The sequence below is a fragment of the Amphiura filiformis genome, chromosome 3, assembly GCF_039555335.1.
Source record: "Amphiura filiformis chromosome 3, Afil_fr2py, whole genome shotgun sequence".
Classification (NCBI taxonomy): Eukaryota; Metazoa; Echinodermata; class Ophiuroidea; order Amphilepidida; family Amphiuridae; genus Amphiura; species Amphiura filiformis.
Genome location: NC_092630.1, coordinates 20728856 through 20751068, shown reverse-complemented (window position 1 = coordinate 20751068; position 22213 = coordinate 20728856). Strand labels below are relative to the sequence as shown.

At 37.2% G+C, this 22213-nt stretch overlaps 2 protein-coding genes across 2 annotated transcripts in view; one reads left to right on the top strand and one right to left on the bottom strand.

Moving 5' to 3' along the window:
* The window catches only part of LOC140148198 (synapsin-like), a 503295-nt gene that overhangs the window by 325011 nt on the left and 156071 nt on the right, over window positions 1-22213 (bottom strand). The gene's annotated exons all lie outside the window — the stretch shown is intronic.
* On the top strand, window positions 780-21956 carry LOC140147811 (uncharacterized). Its single transcript, XM_072169559.1, is given in 5 exon segments — window positions 780-1261; window positions 16293-16758; window positions 19156-19181; window positions 19183-19303; window positions 21604-21956. Coding segments are annotated over 4 exon segments (771 nt in total). The 5' UTR covers window positions 780-1261; window positions 16293-16337; the 3' UTR covers window positions 21807-21956.

Sequence of the window (22213 nt, the reverse complement as noted above, 5' to 3'; positions counted from 1 at the left end):
AAAATCTGAGCTATATTTTTTTTCCTGAGCAAAATGCCAGAGAGAGACACGCACATGATATCAAAGACAAATAGGGGGCCCTTTAGTGTCTGGTGTAGGCATATACCCTTAATCCATATGGGGTATACTGTCTCTCACTTCAAAAAATAGTCCCCATTATTACGGTTTGATGGGTAATTTCCCCACTATTACGGTTTGCCAGGTGAGAGAGAGATACCAGTGGCAGCATCAGGAGAAGGGGGGCATATGGGGGGGGGGCAAAGTGAGTTTCAGGGGGCAAAAACCAACAAATTTTGTGCAAAATAGCGGCAAAAAGTGGAAATTCTTTTTTCCTCAAAAGTGGGTGGGGGAAGAAAAATATTCACTGCCACTGAAAGAGACAGATAGACCAGAGAGAACAAGACAAAGTTTCTCAGATGATTTTAAGTTAAAAGAACTTTCTCACTACGAAACACAAAAAGTAGGGAAAGGTTTATCATGAAGAGTTTGTGAGCATATTATCAGACATGTGAATCCCTACATGGGACCCCTCCTTTCCTGAACATTGAGCAAATTGGCTACATATCAAAACCTAGTCAATTCTTATTCAATTTTGTCTGATTTGTGCTGTACTGTTAAATTCTACCTGAAAAAGATGCATGTCTAGCCAAGTTCCTATTAAATAACATTTCATTTCACTTGCAACATTCTACATTAACAAATCACTACACCCACTCGACATCTTCATTCAAACATATCATCAGATATGCATCAGCTGTATCTGCAGTAGAAACCTATTTCGTTGGCCAATATTCACAAGCCATTAATCCAGGAAATTCCAATCTGTTCCTTGATGTCCTTGTCGGTCATTATATGCTACTCATCTTATCTCCTCCAATCTACATCTGTACGTCTACTCTACTAAACCACATAGATCTGTTTTCAGAGGGTGGCTGCATTCAAGAGAGAACAGCCACCTACTATGATCGGTCTTGCTTCATTCAGGTCTGTGCTTCAAAAAGTGCATATAAGCTGTTAGGGACAGAGGTTTCAGCAGATACAAACTTGAGCAGGCTAGTGTGATCACAATTGAGTGGCTCAATACTTTCTAACAATAATATTAAAATATATTTTTATCGATTTTATAACACAAAATCTGTCAAAATGAGGAATATGTTGGCAGTGGCTTTTGGCTTAATAGCCATACTAGGAATAAGGCAATGTTCGTCGTGCAGCTGTCAACCTGAGCATCCAGCACAACAGTTCTGCAGAGCACAATTTGGTGAGTATATACACATTATTTACCATGTTTACCCCTAGAATCTACCTCTTGTATGGGAATCTTTTCAAGCATTTTTAACTACCCCCAAGCGGGGACATACACATGAAAAACCACCGTGGAAATGCGGACACATGGAAACTGCGATCCCTGATTGCCAGGTCATGCCCGGCTGACCGAAATTACATGTTGAAGTATATAACATGAGTCCGCAGTTACCGGGTATAGGATGGTGCCCGGTTACATGGTGATTTCTCAAACTGTGACCCGGTTAGATAGTAAAAAATTAAATGCGTGTATAAATGTTAGTATCTCGGTCAAACAGCACTTTAAGGTTAATAACTATTTTAAACTGTTGCGATTTGGTAGTTCACAGCATCTTGCAAATAGTAGTGAGCTTTGGCAAAAATTTTATTGATCATTTCATAGTGAGTGTGTAAAAGAATTCAAATATCACAGATATACTTTTGTAGGTCCTGTGGTTCTTGAGTTATGTTGTACAGAGGGCTGAAACAACAACACTTTTGTAAAATGTACATAACTAAATAGCAACAATAAATCAAGCATGTTTTCAAAGTATATGATTTGTAGAATGAACTTTTGCGAAATATCAAAATCAATAATATATTGATTTAGATAATGAAATTCTTTTTTTTTGCTTCGACCAATAATACTGCGTCTACCCTTAACGATGAGTTTGCAGTGCACTGAGAGACACTGTACATCAACATTTTACCCCATTTCATATGCTACGAACGAACGTTGCATTGGTGTCATAAAGTCAAAATATTACAGTTCAAAAATAATCTTACTATCTTTAAATACTCAAAAAATGCAAGAATATTTCAAGCAATTATGTTTAAAATATTGTTATATTTATTTATGTGCAACATTATTTACTTAAAAACATAATAATATTTACAGAAAGTAGAATAAACATACAAATTAAAATAGCATGTTTCGATCTGTCGGATAGATACATCACATACACCCATGTGTGTTTACTGCTGAAGCACAGTCTGACAAATAACGTAAGCATAATTATACTAGATAGGTGTGACACCGAGGTTCTAGAATCTATTTCTACTGAAAGCTTTTATTTAACTGTATTGTTATAGGTTTTTTTTTAGTTTGTTTTTATTAAGCTTATTTTATCAACAGTTGTTAAAAAATAGAATATTAAAACAAAATAATAAAAAACCAAAAAACATTTACATACACACAAACTTGGGTCGGTCAGCTGGTCGGTAAAAGTTTTTAAAAGCGTGTTTATTTTTAAGCGTGTGTGGTAAATATATATACGGTTGGTCACTGGAGGACAAGCAAACAATCTTATTTTTTGGCTTACTGGGAGGAACATAAACTAAATTTGGTTGAAATCAGTCATATGAATCAACTTTTAAAAAATGGAAAAAACCACCCGTTTTTCCACTTGTAAGAGCTAATGAGTACCTACGAATCAGGCATTGCTAGCGTTACACATGAAACACAGCAATATGCATAGGACACCATCACACATGTAAATGATGCAGTGCAATGCACTGAGACTGGCAAAAAAGAAGAAAAAATGAAAGGAAAGAAGAAGTAAATGACGTAAAAAGACTTTCACTTTGTAAATTAAAAAGAAGAAATTGGCGGGAGAAATTGACAGTTGTATTATCAGTCCATTTCTACTGACTGATTTTTTTCATCCTGTTCATGGGTTAAGTATAAAAGACATGATGGAAGTATAAGAGTTTAAAAGAGCAATCAGTTGGTGGAATTTAGAGAGGATTGAACCTGGGACCTCCACTGGAAGTGTTTGTATTGACTGTGATTTGATGACGGACTATCATAATATGCATCACAGGATGTGTCATGTGCATTATGTTCTGCATTTTCAGGGAATTAGAAACACCATGTCCAGTAAATTCATCTGTCAATCAGACTGTAATCAAACACACCCCACCGCATTTTCCTTATTTGGACAAATGTGTAACATATTTGGATAGGATTAGTTTAGTTCAGAACATGGGTGTGGCTGCTTTGTACTTTTTTAATTTCTATGATTATGCATAAGCGGGAAGCATTGATCTTGCTTTGTCACTAATGACAAGATTTTGTGAAGGAATAATCTTCTCCAATCATTGTCATCATTATTATTATTACCATTAAATACAGTTTGTGAAACTAACTTAAGCTATAAACCTTTACTTTTTCATCCCTGAAGCCCCCATTGTGAGTACACAGGCCATAGCAAGGTTGAAAAATGTGGGGCAGCCATCAAAATGTGGGCCCGGAATGTGGGGCGGCCAAAATACGAATATACGCACTGTATAAAGCTATAAAGAAAAACATGACACCGTTCTCAAAAAGTGGGGTGGCCATGGCCTCCCCGGCAGCCCGCTTGCTTGCTACAGCCCTGAGCCTACACACAACTGAACACACCCTAAATGTAACCTTTTTCTCAGAGTTCAGAGTTATAGAATAGTTTGTTGTGCTTGCTTTCCTGTAGCATGTAAGTCAAGGCTTTGAGGTTTTTAGATCACATTCATGCATGTAGTCAGTCACAAGGTTTCCCTTGGATCAGTGAGTTCACATTGAATAACAGCTGAATACTATTTTCTAGGTTGAGTAACTAATTAATAGTATCCTTCCGCTGCATGTTTCTGAAAATTAAAAGTTCAACTGAAAAGTTACACTAAGTCATTTCTGGAAAATTGCCAACTCTTGCGCAATCAATTAACCCCATGAGAACTACCTGCCGATTGGCCGAAATGAATATTGTGTTCAATTTTGAACCAACCAAGGAGGGTATTAACATGATTAATAAGATCATCTGCAAATGCAAGTTTGACCATAAATAGTTTAAACCCTAGTCCTAATTGACACCAATCAGAAATGCTGTTAGATGACCAGTAGTGTCCATAAGGATAACTGATTCAATATATCACATATTTTTGATTTGCTACAAATTACAAAGCCACATTCAGCAATTTGCTGAATCAGAGAGCACCCTAAACTGCATTTTAAAAGAAATGACATCTTTGGAACAAGCATATCTAGGCCTACATGCAAAATAATGAAGCTGACAAAGAACACAATCTGATCAAGACAAAATTGGACACCAAAATGAAAACAGAATTACAGTTTGTCCATACTTTTATTAATTCCATTTTTTCCTTATTGCACAACAAGGCCGTCAATTTTGGCAGGCAGCATTAGCAGTACACACCAAGGATAGCAAATTACACTTTCAGTGGGTGATGTTTTATAGATATGATATAATGTAATCAAATCAGCCTATTGTTGATTCCCGGTGTTGATCATTTGGTGGGGTAGTTAGAAAATCGCTGAATAGGCCTTTAAATTTAACACAGCATGCTGATCTTGTATGAAGCTGTCATCATTTGTGTTCAAGCCAAAAAAATAGTATTATGTATTATAATGTCTCAAAGCTGCCGCACACATTCATTTTGCGATGCGCATTCATGTCTGAGAAATTGGCCAATTTTATTTTTGATTTCTCTAGATTTTTTTCTTTTTAAACAAAAAATATTGGCAAAATTTGTTTTATAAGCATTATGTTGGAAGAACTGTGTGATTAACACTATTATATTGGTGCATAGCCGTAGCAAGCGGGGCGGGCGGGGATGCCATGGCCGCCCCACTTTTTGAGAAATTTGTTATGTTTTCCTTTATATCTTTATTTCAATTTGGGCATATATGTAATTTGGCCGCCCCACATTGTGATGGCCGCCCCGCATTTTTCAACCTTGCTACGGCCCTGTATTGGTGAGAATATTTCATTATGTGTATAAGAACCAATTAATGAGCACCTCAGCTTATTTTGACTGTGTTTGAGTCGGGACATTAAAAAAAAAGGACACATGCATTCTGCACCGGATTTTACAGTTTTTACAAGCAAAAAGAAAGTGTATTGGCATGATTAGTGATATATCATAGATTTTAAACTTGCATTTGATATAATACTCTGTAGATAAAAATTGGGCAGAAAAATCAGGATGCCTTATTTTTATATTTTCACATGCATTATAAGTCAGGTTAAAAAAAAATCAGTTTAATGGTCTGGTCTGGTTTTGTATCCATTCCCCCAAAAGATTGGATCAGCATGGTCAGGTGGGAATGCAGTGTTTGTACTCAGGATGGTTAAACTAATAGTTTATTTGGGACAATTTCATTTTCAAACTTCAAATTAAAAAAATGCTTAGTATTGTAGTACCACATTATGTATGTGCATTTCTTTCATTGTGCATCTATTTTAATAAGGCCAAGATCAAGAAGAATAAATAAATGATTTCTCATAAACTGCATACTTGAACTTGAACTACTACATTATACTGATGGCTATAATGTAGGCCTATTATATATCAGGGTCTTTGCCTATATGAATGAACTTGGATTCGCCGAATAGCTCCACAGGATTGTTCCATTTTATTTTACTTTCATATCTTTTGTTGTGTTGCCCTCAGCAACCTACCCTAAATCCTGAAAAATCTTTTTTTTTTTTAATTACGATTTTTACAGATATGTTCAAAAATCAATGTTTTTCACTTCAAATTAATATTTTATTGAAACACTAGTCTTAAATTGATTATCTAACCAGTATGTAGTAGTCAAAATTGACAAATGTCCCTAATGGAAGAAGCATTATTTAACATTTTGTGGGGATTTTTAAAAACTGAAGGCTTAAAAAAAAAGATAATCGACCGACCGACCCAACTTTTCCATTTTTCCCACATAACCAACAATTTTTTTTTGCCTTATCTATCAGAAAAATGTAAAACAGTGACAAAGATGGCAAAAAACAAACAAACAAATAATAACAACAACAACTATGCAGCACTTACGTTTTTTCTCAAAGTTTAAGTTTGATATTAAAGAAAAGCATAGTAAATGCTTATTATATTTTCTTTTAACTGCTTTACTGTTTCTTTTAGCCTGAATGAAAAAGCTTATCAAACAAAAACAATGTGATAACAAAATTATGCTTTCTATTGAAAATCTATGATATAATAGCTGGGTGTACAGAGTCACAATTGCAAGGGGGGGCACAACTATGACTTGTACCCAACAGATTTGGGCATGCAATAATTTACAATACAAATCAGTGGTTGGGTGATAATGGCTTGCGTGCATCTTGTGTGCTTTTTGGTAAGGAAGAAATGAATTAATAAATGATTTAATGAAAATTTATATGCCAGGAAGCCCAATATCATGTCTAAAATACTCAATAATTGGTTTAACCTTTGACTATATTGGATTTGCAAATGAGTTGTTTCCCATTACACTATGCCATCCCCCATATTTCAAATGAAATCATGACATTAGTAGCATGCATCCTATGTCACTGGTTTCCTATTATATGGTTCAAAGTTGTCCAAGTTGGAAGTGAGATAGCAGATTTCTTTCAAATGTAAATCAATAAATCAAACATCAGTGCATTAGGCCCTTCACATTAAATCCTTAGTTTACTGTTAACTGCCCGCATCCAAAATTGAAAATTGCAAAATATTTAATTATTTTATTTTTATTTTGGATTTTCTCCTTTAAAATAACTTTTAAAGACTTTTACTTGCAACTTTCTAACATGAATCATATCAACAATAATGATGAATAAACAAACAGCATAACTGCACCTTATACTATGTGTAAAAGTAAGCATATTAATAAAATAATTAAATGCCGACTCCCGTCAAAACGGTTGATAATTGGTTGTGATAACTAATACTAAATAAAGAAAATAATAGATAATTAATAATTAATAATTAAAAGTCACCTCGTCCTATTTTTAAAATCATGAACAGTAAACTCAGAATCAATTGTGAAGGGCCTTAGGTATAAGCATATGATCACAATCAAAGATTTCTGTTCCATGGATTGAATATTAACTATTGCAAAAAGAGCAAAATGAAAAAGCACAAAAATTAATGTTCCACAAAAATGTTTACTATTACAGTATGCTACTTTAAAGCCATGTAACACTTGCTGAGGAAGATGAATGTTTGTCAAAATTCTAATTTTTACATGATTGTAATGTAACCAAACAACAATCTAAATAATCACCTAGCAACATTCTGAAGCTATTCAAAATGATTAGTGTATTAAGGGATCTGGAATTAGCGTTTTGACAGTATTTTTTGTGGGACATGAGAGCACATCAGACATATCGAATTGCATTTTGAATACGAAGAATGTCTTTCTGATATCAAGTAATTTTCATTTTTTTAAATTCACGATATAATACAATTTTTATGACAAATTATTAAAATTTGATATTTTTCACATTAATGATATATAACAGTCCTCAAGGTAAATTTTATAAATCTAATGATATATTCTTAAAGTGTATGTAGCTGGGAGGAAAAGCCGACGATCAATTGAAAATTTTGACCTTTCATATTTTTCCCAAAAAGACCTATTTTTTTTTTGTGTTTTGGGAAAAAAATCCATGTCTTCAATACGAAAGGTCAAAATTTTCAATTGATCATCGGCTTTATCCCACCTACATACATTTTAAGTATAAATCATGAGATTTATAAAGTTTACTTCGAGTACTGTTAAATATCAATTTTTAAACATTTGCCATAAAATGTGTATTACATTGCGAATTTCAAAAAATCCAAATTATTTGATATCAGAAGGACATTCTTTGTATTCAGAATGCAATTCGATATGTCTGATGTGCTCTATTGTCCCACAATAAATACTGTCCAAACGTTCATACCCCATCCCTTAAGGGACTGAGATATATGATCTGACTGAGAGGTTGCAGGTGAATGTGAGTGAATTTGGGGTGATGCGAGGAATACACAGTAACGGCCCCAGCAGAAACAGATTGAGTGAAGGTGAATCCGTCAACCGTAATGTTCGCAGTTGAAACAGTTTGAGTGACGATTTTGCAGGTAACACCGGAAGTTAGCCTACTACAATACAGTTTGGGCATTCAAAATCTGACCTTGAAAGTCAAGAAAACTATTTTCTGGGCTTCTGCTCTTCCCACTAATTGTGGAAAGGTGAAAGTGTGGTAATGAGAGGTGCTCAGTATAAACACACTAAATGATATTATCACAGAGGAGTAAGATATAACAGAGAAAGTACCACCAGTCAAAGTCCCCGTGTATTGTATGCTACCAGTTCTTGCATATTCATGAGGGCCGATTGTTCGATCTTGCCGTGTATACGCGATCGAGTGTTGCGTGCTTTCGCGATTACGCGATAGACCGTGAAAATACGCGGTTATTGCCTAGCCGTCTCTCCTGTCGCATTCATGGAACAATCGGCCCTCATTATCGGATGAGGCAGAGACTTTGACTGTTGGTACGCGGTCTGTTATCTCTTTCGTCCATGGATATTATACACATGATTGTAGGATGTCAACCTTGATAAGAGTCAACAAGTAGCACCCAATAGCAACATGATGACTGTTGAAATGACAACATGTCAGCCCTAGTTCCATGTACGCCTACTTGTCAAATCAAAACAAAGAATAAATATACAAATATTTACTGTCAGTTAACTTACTCTCTCAAATTGAATCTGATTGATTGAATTATCCAAGAATGATTCTGACTTCTAATATTGCAGCAAACCCATAATATGATCTAGTATAGTGCGTATAATGTCCAAACTCATCACTAACATGCTGGAAACTATTAAAGCCAAAGGGAGTATCCATCAGAGAGAGATGGGTATACATCTACATGGTAACAAGCCCACTCATCAAAGTTTTGCCCACTCAAGGTTTCTGACTACTCAGTGTATATTTGTGATTGCAGATTATAGAAGGAAATGATGTGGCAGCACTAGTAAAAAGAGCATGATGACTGTGCATGTGTGGAGCTGATCAACTGATTGCCAATCTCATCTTTTTGTTAATCAAATAATTCTGCTCCAACAACCCCCCCCCAACATGATTTCCTAACAATAGTAACCGAAATGGTAACCTGGTCTTTATTCCTTTGAAACCAATTCTCTTACATGTACATCCTATGCAGTACGAATAACACCTCTCTCACTGTAATAGATATGTTTTACATTTCCTAATCTTTCTTTGCTTGCAATGCTAATGTTACATTAAAATTGTACCCAAACAGTTACATTTCAGCACATCACATCAAAGCTCCCATTGTATTCCCCATTCCTTTTTTAAAGGATTTTTATTGTTAATTTTGGAAGACTTTTAAAAAGGCAAGGGGAGCATCCTACAAAAGAGATTGAGACACAAGAGGGGGCACTAAACTTTTATTTTGGTATGGGTGTGTGCCATGTCACACTTCTTGAAAACTGAATTGATCCAGAATTTAGGTGTGGACTGAGTCCGAGTTGTTGTGTTACAATTATTTGGGTCTTGGAAACTGAATATGAAGCTATAGGGCTAAAAAAAAAGGCAACAATAGAGGCCCTGCATGCTTTTATCGACTGGCTCTAAACAAAGGATTTGAACCGAGGTCCTTCACCGTAATGATCATGGCACAGTGCAGTCCATTCAATCAAATGTTGTCATCAACCTATTTGATCATGGTGCATTTGTATGGTGAATAATATCACAATTTTGTGAGTTTATCATTGGTTACCATATTTAATTTTTTATTTTGATATCTATTTCTCGACTTACGTTCAATTTTATTCACTCAGTAATTTTTTATGGGACACCCTGTATGCTTTGAACAGGCAGGAACAAATATTTTTAAAATGCTGACAATGGACTCTAAACACGAAAGATCTTATGTAGAAAATACACCCTTTTTCCTGATTTTCATTGTTTGAAATACCCTATTCACGTTATGCATGTAACATGCCTGATCATGAAAAAAGATGTGCTTTTTTGTTCACAGATAATACCCCCTTGTCAATACAAAGTTTTGATGGACTCCCCTCTCTTTTAATGTTTTGATGGTGTCCCCTCTCATTCAAAGTTTTGATGGACTCCCCTCTCTTTTAATGTTTTGATGGTCTCCCCTCTCATTCAAAGTTTTGATGGACTCCCCTCTCTTTTAATGTTTTGATGGACTCCCTCTCATTCAAAGTTTTGATGGACTCCCCTCTCTTTTAATGTTTTGATGGACTCCGTCTCATTCAAAGTTTTGATGGACTCCCTCTCTTTTAATGTTTTGATGGACCCCCCTCTCATTCAAAGTTTTGATGGACTCCCCTCTCTTTTAATGTTTTGATGGACTCTCCTCTCATTCAAAGTTTTGATGGACTCCCCTCTCTTTTAATGTTTTGATGGACTCCCCTCTCATTCAAAGTTTTGATGGACTCCCCTCTCTTTTAATGTTTTGATGGACTCCCCTCTCATTCAAAGTTTTGATGGACTCCCCTCTCTTTTAATGTTTTGATGGACTCCCCTCTCATTCAATGTTTTGATGGACTCCCCTCTCATTCAAAGTTTTGATGGACTCCCCTCTCTTTTAATGTTTTGATGGACTCCCCTCTCATTCAAAGTTTTGATGGACTCCCCTCTCTTTTAACGTTTTGATGGACTCCCCTCTCATTCAAAGTTTTGATGGACTCCCCTCTCTTTTAATGTTTTGATGGACTCCCCTCTCTTTTAATGTTTTGATGGTGTTAACTCTCATTCAAAGTTTAGATGGTATCCCCTCTCATTCAAAGTTTTGAAGGTGTCCCCTCTCTTTCAATGTTTTGATGGTGTCCCCTCTCATTCAATGTTTTGATGGTGTCCCCTCTCATTCAAAGTCTTGATGGTGTCCCCTCTCATTCAAAGTTTTGAAGGTGTCTCCTCTCTTTCAATGTTTTGATGGTGTCCCCTCTCATTCAAAGTTTTGAAGGTGTCCCCTCTCTTTCAATGTTTTGATGGTGTCCCCTCTCATTCAAAGTTTTGATGGTGTCCCCTCTCATTCAATGTTTTGGTGGTGTCCCCTCTCATTCAAAGTTTTGATGGTGTCCCCTCTCATTCAAAGTTTTGAAGGTGTCCCCTCTCTTTCAATGTTTTGATGTGTCCCCTCTCATTCAATTTTTTGATGGTGTCCGCTCTCATTCAAAGTCTTGATGGTGTCCCCTCTCATTCAAAGTTTTGAAGGTGTCCCCTCTCTTTCAATGTTTTGATGGTGTCCCCTCTCATTCAAAGTTTTGAAGGTGTCCACTCTCTTTAAAAGTTTTGATGGTGTCCCCTCTCATTCAAAGTTTTGATGGTGTCCCCTCTCATTCACTGTTTTGATGGTGTCCCCTCTCATTCAATGTTTTGATGGTGTCCCCTCTCATTCAAAGTCTTGACGGTGTCCCCTCTCATTCAAAGTTTTGAAGGTGTCCCCTCTCTTTCAATGTTTTGATGGTGTCCCCTCTCATTCAAAGTTTTGAAGGTGTCCCCTCTCTTTCAATGTTTTGATGGTGTCCCCTCTCATTCAAAGTTTTGATGGTGTCCCCTCTCATTCAATGTTTTGGTGGTGTCCCCTCTCATTCAAAGGTTTGATGGTGTCCCCTCTCATTCAAAGTTTTGAAGGTGTCCCCTCTCTTTCAATGTTTTGATGGTGTACCCTCTCATTCAATGTTTTGATGGTGTCCCCTCTCATTCAAAGTCTTGATGGTGTCCCCTCTCATTCAAAGTTTTGAAGGTGTCCCCTCTCTTTCAATGTTTTGATGGTGTCCCCTCTCATTCAAAGTTTTGAAGGTGTCCCCTCTCTTTCAATGTTTTGATGGTGTCCCCTCTCATTCAAAGTTTTGAAGGTTTTCTTTCAATGTTTTGATGGTGTCCCCTCTCATTCAAAGTTTTGAAGGTGTCCCCTCTCTTTAAAAGTTTTGATGGTGTCCCCTCTCATTCAAAGTTTTGATGGTGTCCCCTCTCATTCAAAGTTTTGATGGTGTACCCTCTCATTCAAAGTTTTGGTGGTGTCCCCTCTCATTCAAAGTTTTGATGGTGTCCCCTCTCATTCAAAGTTTTGAAGGTGTCCTCTCTCTTTCAATGTTTTGATGGTATATCCTCTCATTCAAAGTTTTGATGGTGTCCCCTCTCTTTCAATGTTTTGATGGTGTACCCTCTCATTCAAAGTTTTGATGGTGTCCCCTCTCATGCAATGTTTTGATGGTGTCCCCTCTCATTCAATGTTTTGATGGTGTCCCCTCTCATTCAAAGTTTTGGTGGTGTCCCCTCTCATTCAATGTTTTGATGGTGTCCCCTCTCATTCAATGTTTTGATGGTGTCCCCTCTCATTCAAAGTTTTGATGGTGTCCCCTCTCTTTCAATGTTTTGATGGTGTCCCCTCTCATTCAATGTTTTGATGGTGTCCCCTCTCATTCAATGTTTTGATGGTGTCCCCTCTCTTTCAATGTTTTGATGGACTCCCCTCTCATTCAATGCTTTGATGGACTCCCCTCTCATTCAATGCTTTGATGGGCTCCCCTCTCTTTTAATGTTTTGATGGACTCCCCTTTCTTTTAATGTTTTGAAGGTGTCCCCTCTCTTTCAATGTTTTGATGGTGTCCCCTTTCATTCAGTGTTGTGATGGTGTCCCCTCTCTTTCAATGTTTTGATGGTGTCCCCTCTCATTCAATTTTTTTTTGGTGTCCCCTCTCTTTCAGTGTTTTGATGGTGTCCCCTCTCATTCAATGTTTTGAAGGTGTCCCCTCTCATTCAATGTTTTGATGGTGTCCCCTCTCATTCAAAGTTTTGATGGTGTCCCCTCTCATTCAAAGTTTTGATGGTGTCCCCTCTCATTCAATGTTTTGATGGTGTACCCTCTCATTCAAAGTTTTGATGGTGTCCCCTCTCATTCAATGTTTTGATGGTGTCCCCTCTCATTCAAAGTTTTGATGGTGTCCCCTCTCATTCAAAGTTTTGATGGTGTCCCCTCTCATTCAAAGTTTTGATGGTGTACCCTCTCATTCAAAGTTTTGATGGTGTCCCCTCTCATTCAAAGTTTTGATGGTGTCCCCTCTCATTCAAAGTTTTGATGGTGTCTCCTAGCTCTTATTCAATGTTTTGATGGTGTCCCCTCTCGTTCAATGCTTAAATAGAGAAATTTGATTATTTTGACTTACCTATGTTCATCATTCAGATCAAATTAACAAGGTGAGCATGAAAAAGAAAAACAGAAAACAGAAATTTACATTAATAATTGAAGACACATTCAACATGTTTCTACTGAGCAAACGGTTGCGGGGACGATTTTATGATTACAAATTGACCACACAAAAGCCCATGCATGGTATCAGCTTATTATGTGGCCCGAAGCAACCCATACAGGAATCATTGTACACTTGCCTGTGTGCAATTAAAAGAGCGGGGTATTTGATTTGCATTTAAAAATGGGTAAACCTTGACAATGAAATAAGACCTCTCAGATGTGTGTAGATGTGTAGATGTTGAGAAGAGGTGATACAACTCCCTATGTCATTTTTAAAATTGCACAAATTTCCAAACAACGGTTCCTATGCTCACGATGATTAAACTTTTGATATCAAATTTGGTATCAACCTTCAAAGGAAAGTGTATAGAAAATTATAATATAAATTATTTTGCCATAAACTCATCAGACTCTGATTAAATGGGGATGGAACTAGTGGCGACTTTTTAATTTGGCTGTGTTTATTTTACTGTTATGAGTCGCGATAAACCAGGCCCGTAACCAGGGGTGGACGCCCCCCAAATCCCCAAAAGCCCAAAAAGTCCCCTTTTTTGACCAAAAAAGTCTAATTTGCAAGCGAACAAAATTTTATGCCTTTATGGTCAAAAAAGGTCCAAATTTTGGAAATAAAAGTCCACTTTTTCAAAATCCGCCCCCTAGTCCAAAAAAGGTCCAAATTTTGAGAAAAAAAAATCCACTTTTTCAAAATCAGCCCCCCCCCCCAATAAATCCTGGTTACAGGCCGGGCAACCACCAGTAGAGGTCAGTCAAGAGGCCAGAAGAAAAACCTATAAATAAGCAAACATTTTGAGGAGTTTTTGACTTTTTGAGTACAATTTCACCCAGAATTTTACCTTCATTTCAACTGATTTTTATCGCCATTATAGTGCCAAGTTTACGACTAACATCTATGCAAGTAAGGTACCCTTTCCGCCATTTTTGATACTCTAAGCGTATGAAATACAAGGCTTTTTTTACAGCTTCCCATTTTCAAAATGTAAAACAAACTTTCAATTTCAAAATTCAAGACATTGCACATGTAATGCATGCTATAATAATATCAGGCTCAAAATGGCTTGCTAAAACGCAGACCATTCATGTCATATGACTTGATAGCAACCCCCACTTTGCTGTGAATTCAGGTGCATCTATTTTTGTCTGCATACTAGGAGTCTAATTCAATTGGTTTGCTACCCAGCACTTGTCTGTTGGGGTCCATCATCAAGTTGTTTTTAACCCATGTGATAAAGAACAACAAAACAATAGCTGTGTTCACATTGTCAAACGTACGCCCCGGCGGAACTTGGTCGGCGCAAGTTGCTAGGAGTAGCGGTATAAGCGCCGCCAGTGTGAGCGATGGTCAGCGTAAGTTCGACGATTTACTCTGACAAAAGTCATGAGTAGCGAGCTAGGTGAAATCTCCGCCAGGCGTATGATGCAATGAGAACACTGCTATGCCTGCCACCCAATGTAAGTTTGACCTTTTTTTTGGTCGGAACTAAGAAATTACATTTTGTGTAGTTGGAAAAGGTCACGGAAACACCGGAAGTGGTAGCCGATGTTTATGCCGACCAGAAATGAATGCTTGGTGGAACTGGTCGGCGTAGTGCTAGGAGTTGGCTAGGTGTGGACAAGCGGTAGGAGTAGGGAAACTATTTGTGGAATTTTTTATCAATGTTAGCATAAGTTTACGCCAGGTGTAACTCAAAATGTGAACACAACTACTATCATGAAATAAGCTAGTCAAATTCTGAACCAATTTTGAGAGTGATGAGATATGACAGGACCACTGGTAGTCCTGTCAATCTGATAGTTTACCTGGAAATAACAAGAATTCAATTGCAACAAATATTTGCACTAATATATCTTTCCAGACTAGCTCTATATTATGGTATTCCAACGTTTTTCAGATGCCATAATCACAGAAGAGGGTTGACAACTAGTACTAGGTGGAGGCTATTTTGGACTCTAGACCCAATATACAAATGTTAATATACCTACATAAGCCTTAGAACGGAACAGTAACTCGGTATACAAATTACGGGGACATCCAATGTCCCCATAATGTAGGGTGGTCTTAAAACACATAAAAACACCACAATTGTATAGAGCGGGTATAGGGTCACGATTCAGAGGACATTTTCTGATCCATAAATACGTTTATATACACAGACACCCTTTTCCTATATATGATAATGTCATGTCCCATGAAATATATATCATATTATACGATAAGAGGGGATGAAATATATGTGACACGATCAAGGGAAATGAGTCGGATGTCGTTAATATTGATTTTGAGATATTGGCAAAGAAAGTGTTAAAATTCTTTTGTTTTATATTGTTTTCAGCGATTGATAAATTGACTTAACTTCATAAAAAAAAGTTGTATCAACATGGGGTTTTCAGTTTCTGAAAGCACTAAATGTCCTCTTTTGAAACACGTGTAAAACTCATTTTTGACCAGGGCCGACATGTGACTCATTCCCCTTGATCATGTCACATATATCATATACAATATATATATCATATTATACGATATAGGCCTATATCATATATACGATAAGGGGATGTGTATAACCGTATTAAGGATCAGAAAATGTCCTCAGAATCGTGACCCTATACCCCCTCTATGCAATTCTGGTGTTTTTACATGTTTTAAGATGCACCTGCATTGCAGGGACATTGGATGTCCCTGTAAATTTTCTATATCCTCATAACGTGGTAAAAATAGCAAAAAATGTCCCCATAATGCCAGTTTTATAAAAGTATATAAACTCTATCCATTCAAGCGAATGATCCCAATTTTGATTGGATGCTGTCACACAGCAAGTCACCTATAACTCATGCAGAACAACATATAAATGTACTTCTTATCAATTTGTTTTTATTAGTGAAAACAAACAAAACCAATTGATCTAATTTCTTTGATCTCCAATTTCATTTTACAGTCATCAAGGCAAAGGTGGTCTCCAAGTTAGAAATATATCCGACAGATGAGCCTGCCTTCCACCCACGACCAACAAAACCACCACAAGAGCCACAGCAGCCCTCACCAGAATACGACATTGAGCCACGCATCATCCCCAACTTCCAGCGACCAGAGCGATACCCAATATAGGCGCCTACCTTTTGGTGGCGGTCTGCGCCCACCAAGTGGTGGTCTGCTACCACCCAGTGGTGGTCTTCATGCTCCTAGTGCAATCCTGGGAGGTGGTATGTTCCCACCGGTATTTCCAGGATTCAACGAGGCAAGGCCTATTGAATTGGAATATACCATTAAAGTAGATAAAATTTTCAAAACTGATAATGATGTTAAATTGGATCCCAAGACCATTGCAAAGATTTACACTGCGCCGTGGGATGGCATGTGTGGTGTGTCATGGCTGGTTAATGGAGAAACTTATCTAATTTCAGGTAGGTCTTCATAATTATGCAAAACAAAATATTAGCATATGTGTAATTTGCATCATATGAATATGCGGAGTCATGATCAGAACCATGATACCCAGCAAACACAAAACGTTTTCGACATCATCTGCAAAAGGTTAGATAAGGTTGCCAGAAAACGTTTAAATGTCGGTTATAAAAATAACATTAAAAAACGTTTTTTGATAACCTACTGCAAATATTCTAAAGTGTTGACAAAATATTTGGCCAAAAATGTTTGCAAAAAAAATTTATAATAACATTTTGAAAACATTTTACAAATATTGATGTTGTGTATTTTCATACAAAACGTTTTAAAATGTTTTCATGACCTTTATATAACCCGACATTTAATGTTATTAAAACGTTTTTATCTAAACCAAAACTCAAAATATAACCTGTTTAAAACAGTTTTGTGTTTGCTGGGTAGTCATACTGATTATACTGATGAACAAAAATATTAACATCATTTAGATGAGTTATAAAAATATATACAAAGTTTGTACATGATGATGAAAGGGTAGAGCAATCAAATTGACTGCAACAGCTAGCAACTTATCCCTCCTTAGTGGCTATATGCTGATGCCAACTTTAAATTAGTCCTGATTAACATTTCCTGTCATACAGGCACATCATCACAAGACTGTGCCTAAGACTAGTACTTTCATGCATCAGGTCATCACCTGATTGGTCAAAAGTTATCAATAGTAGCCTTCATTTTAATCACTAAGCCAAACAGCTTTATTCCACTGACAATAGAGGGCATACATCATGACTTCAGGGCTTACATCAAAGCTATTATAATGGCTTATGTAGAATCATAGAATCACACAGTAGTATTCAAACTCATCAAATATTGTTTTAACCCCATGGACACTACTGGTCATGATCTAACAGCATTTCTGATTGGTTGATAACTTGAAATTCTCATATCAATTGCCAATTATGACTAGGCTTTAAACTCCATTTTTTCTGTGAAAAATGCAAACATTTCCATGCCATATCGTGTGAGTATAAGCTTAAAACTTGCATCAGTCCTGTCGGTCATGCAGTGATGATAGCTAAATTGTATGGACAAAACCTATTTATCATGACTCAAACTCATTTCATTGCCTAATTATGGTAGAATTTCACCAGATTCTTGCTTGATGATGCACTTACGGGTGTAATTTTGTTGTATTTACCACGAAAATGTAATTTTTCACTCGATTTCTGTGAGCGGCGCCATGGTAGTGGCAGTAGTCATAAATCCCTGCTTTCTACAGGAGCACCATTGGGAAATTTAACCCGATTTTAAAAGTTTTTTCATTGACAATTCACTTCCAATAAACGTCCCTCTTTTGGAAAAATGCAACGCCCCCGGGGCGTTTATTACAAACAATGCATCAATACCTTTACCAACTTTACATGTGACTTCCCCAGGGCAATATTTACCAGATATGTGTAAATAAGACACACATTTAAAAAATCAATATCATGAGCAGGTTTTTGAGGTAACATTTACAATACCATTTCCAAAACACATATGCTCAGCTGTTACAAATTACACTTAGCTAATAAACTATTGTACCTCTTATCATGCCACAAAAGTATTGCCCAATTGTCTGTGCACTTAAGTTAATAAACCAAAACTGAATAAAAATATTTGATGAGCAAATAATGTAACAGGTTTCAAAGTATCAGGTTTTCATGAAGATCAGTAACAGCAATCAGTGGAAATGTAAAGATATGGAACAACTCTGCTATCCAAGTCCAAATCTGATTTGTTCTCAATTTTGTTCCACTTGGAATAACAAGGAATAGGTTGTCCTATCTCAGGTGTTTAATTACTTGTCGAGTAATATCACAAAATAGGTAACGGCTATGGGCTCTGACTTTTTTGCCCTTATAGCATTATGTTAGAATGTTTTGCATCAAATTTGATTTTGGAATGTTAATAAAACATTTTATGCCTGTGCCATTTTGTAAAATAAAACATACCGGTATGTTGTTTGTTTGTGTCTGTATTGGTTTGTTGAGCTAGCAATCCTGCCTGGTGCTGCCACTGGTGACATCCAATTTTTCAATAAATATTATGAAAGAGTTAGAAAATGATTTAAAAAAATAAACAAACTTTCATGTGATGTCAATTTTGGCACTTTTTTTGGCCAAAAAGCGAGTTTTTGGCACCTTCCCAACACTATATTATGCTGGTACCATTATAAATCTGGGTGGAGAGAGACAATAAAATTGTGTCTAAGGGCACAACCGCTGGGGTTCGAACCAGTACCACTGGTCCAACATGCCCTCTCAAACAGTTCTTAATTTTCAGGCATTAACTATGTTTTGTTATTATCTACATTTTGAGCAAGATGCTTTTGTTTGTTCCATACACCCAAACTACAGGTTCTTACTGGGATGATAAGCTTCAGCATAAGCACCTGTAACTGGATTGACCTTTATGATGACCTAACTCGCAGACAAAAACAAGGTGTCAAGTCAGCATATAAGACAGACTGCTTTGAACCTGAAGATAAAAATGCTTGTCAGGTATGTATGAACACAGGGGCGGCGGCAGGGTATTTTGATAGGGGGGGCAAAACAATTTTGTAAATTTGTGATGCGGCGCGACAGCGCCGGCCGTCGCGCTTGCGCGACTCAGGGGGGTGTCTGAGGGGGGATGTGCCCCCCTCAGAATTTGGAAAATTTTCAAAATGAAAGCACAAATGAAGCCATTTGATGCACAATTTTCACCCTTTTTAGGGTTATTTATTTATTTTCCAACCGCATATTTTTATGGATTTCATTCATGGGCCTGACTTTCAGCCCGATGGTTTTAGGCATGGACCTACTCAATCCAGCACCTTTTGGCTACAAAAGAAGTTCATGGTACAAATATGCACGAAGTGAAATATAGTGGAAATGTTAAATAAAGTCTCGCTAAGCGTAAAAAATGGCAGTTTTTGGGCTAAAATGTCCAAATATGAGGTTACTTTTGGTCAGAATCCCACATACAGGCGTCAACATTTGGGAATGATTGTATGAACCATCTTCCCAACATCATCTTCCCTATCAAAATATTGGGGGATTTATACCCCCACCCGGTCGGATCTACGCCTCTGGTCGCAACGTGGTGTATGTTAAGTCAGTTGCATTGTATATGATATGCCGTTTTTTGTGTTATGTACGTCATCCACCAGTGGAGCTCCTTACATGCATGGGTGTTTTTTTTTTTATATGAATGGGCGGGAGGAGGGGTGTCTTGAGGTTGGAAATATTTCAAACTGAAAGCCGTAATCAGGAGCATAGGCGGGAGGTAGTCGCCCCCTATGATCACTCAAAGCGAAAAGGTCCATTTTTAAATGCTTTTCAGTCAGAAAAGGACCAAATTTGCCCATTAGGTTCTTTATGCTTTCTTGGTCAAAATTTTAGGAGAGGACCAAAACAGATCCACCTTTTCACCCTGGCCGGCCGTAATGAAGCCAATTGCTTATTTATATATTTCTGCACTATTTTGTTCTAGTATAGGTTTTGGATATACAATGTGATGAAACCCCGTAAAAGTTGTGTGATATCGGACTGAAAGTAAACTTATTTATAATGATAAATTGCTGCATGACACAGACTTGCATGTGCTGCAGCACCAGGAAAGTGACGTAGCCAGAATTTTCCAAAGTCTCTAAATGTAAAGAGTGAAAACCTCACTCCCCAAAGAGTGATTCACTTATAAAACCACTCAAAAATGAGTGAAATGTGTTTTTTAAACTTTAAAATCACTCAAAAAAGAGTGAAAACCACTCTAAAAGAGTGAATTTCAACTCGTTCAAGGAGTTAAATGAAGGACAACACGTTTTTAGAGTTGTCCTTCATTTAACTCCTTGAAAGAGTTAAAATTCACTCTTAAAGAGTGGTTTCATTCTTTTTTGAGTGGTTTTAATGTTAAAAACACATTTCACTCTTTTTGAGTGGTCTTATAAGTGAATCACTCTTTCGGGAGTGAGTTTTTCAGTCTTTACATTTAGTTTTGCAAAAATGGGCCCAAAATATAAAAACCAACAACTTTAAAACCGGTAGGGGGAGTTTCCTCCTTCTAACCATGGCCAGGGAGGGGAATGGCTCCTTTTCTTCTTTTCCCTCCTCTCTTTCTCTCCCCTCCCTTTTCTCTCTCCTTCTTCTCTTTCTCTTTTTCCTTCCTTTTACCTCTTTTTGAAAATCATAGGGGGGCAATTGCCCCGGCTTGCCCCCCCTGTGGCGCCGCCGCTGTATGAACATGGAATACTTGCAGGGCTAGTGCAAAGGGAGGGAATTTATTTTGGGGGAGGGGGGCATGGGGGGCAAAGTGAATTTCAGGGGGGCAAAATCAACCAATTTCGCGCAAACTTGCAGCAAAAAGTGGACATTTTCGTAATTTGGGGTTTTTACTGGGTGGAACAGGGGGGCAAGAGTTCTGACTGGGGGATTTTCCCCCCTCCGTCCCATAGCATGGGGGGTTGGCGGCACTTGAATATGAAAGTGGGGTGATTTTGTATGCGAGCGCCCAAAATTTCACATCATTGACAATCAAAAATAGCTTTTTACCCAATTTTACAGTACAAAATAGACAAAACTCATTCATTTTGCTGAAAATACACGCGTAACGCATTGAAATTTCAACTTTGAGGACTAATTGTTCAAAAAAGGGGATCATTCAGTGTAGGCTGCTGAAAAGACGGGGTCATTGGGTGTAGGATTTGCCAAAATACCCGGTCCAAGGGAATGTTGCACTTCATTGTATTATCCCTTATGACTGCTCTCTAACTTTTTTTCATTCATTTCTGCTATCTTTCTATTATTTAATTTCTATTTACTACACAGATTTGTTTCCACGATGGCTGCACAGATCCAGACGAGATAGTTGCGTATGGGATGCATTCAGCCCTTATGAAGACTGTGAAAGCTTACACTCACGCTGCACAAGAAACAGAAGAGGAAAGTGCCAATGGCAACGCAAAAAAGAATATAAGAAATGTGACCTGTTGAGGGAGAAAGAGAAAACTACTCCCATAGGTTTACCTTGAACTGAGAATGTCAGATCTTCAAATATTGCACAGCAAATCCAGGCTCTTGTAATTGTAATACTGAGCACATTACAGGGTGTCTCAATAAAAAATAGGCCCTGTGGATTGGGGGACTTAACTTAAAATGTCGGCAGTAAAATTATAATGTTGTTTTAAAGATTACAAAACCATGTTTCTTCTTTAAAATCATACACAAATCATCATAATCCGTTTACGTGTCACTGAGATAATTGGGATTTTACAAACACGACTCATTTTTGGACCGTTCCAATGGGGCAATACACATTAAACACTAACGTGCTACATTGTAGTTTAGAATGGACAAAGAGAAATGAAGTAAACGATCAGTCTTGCTGGGTTAAACAAAATAACCAATCAATTAATCTCTCAAATAACAATATGTGAAA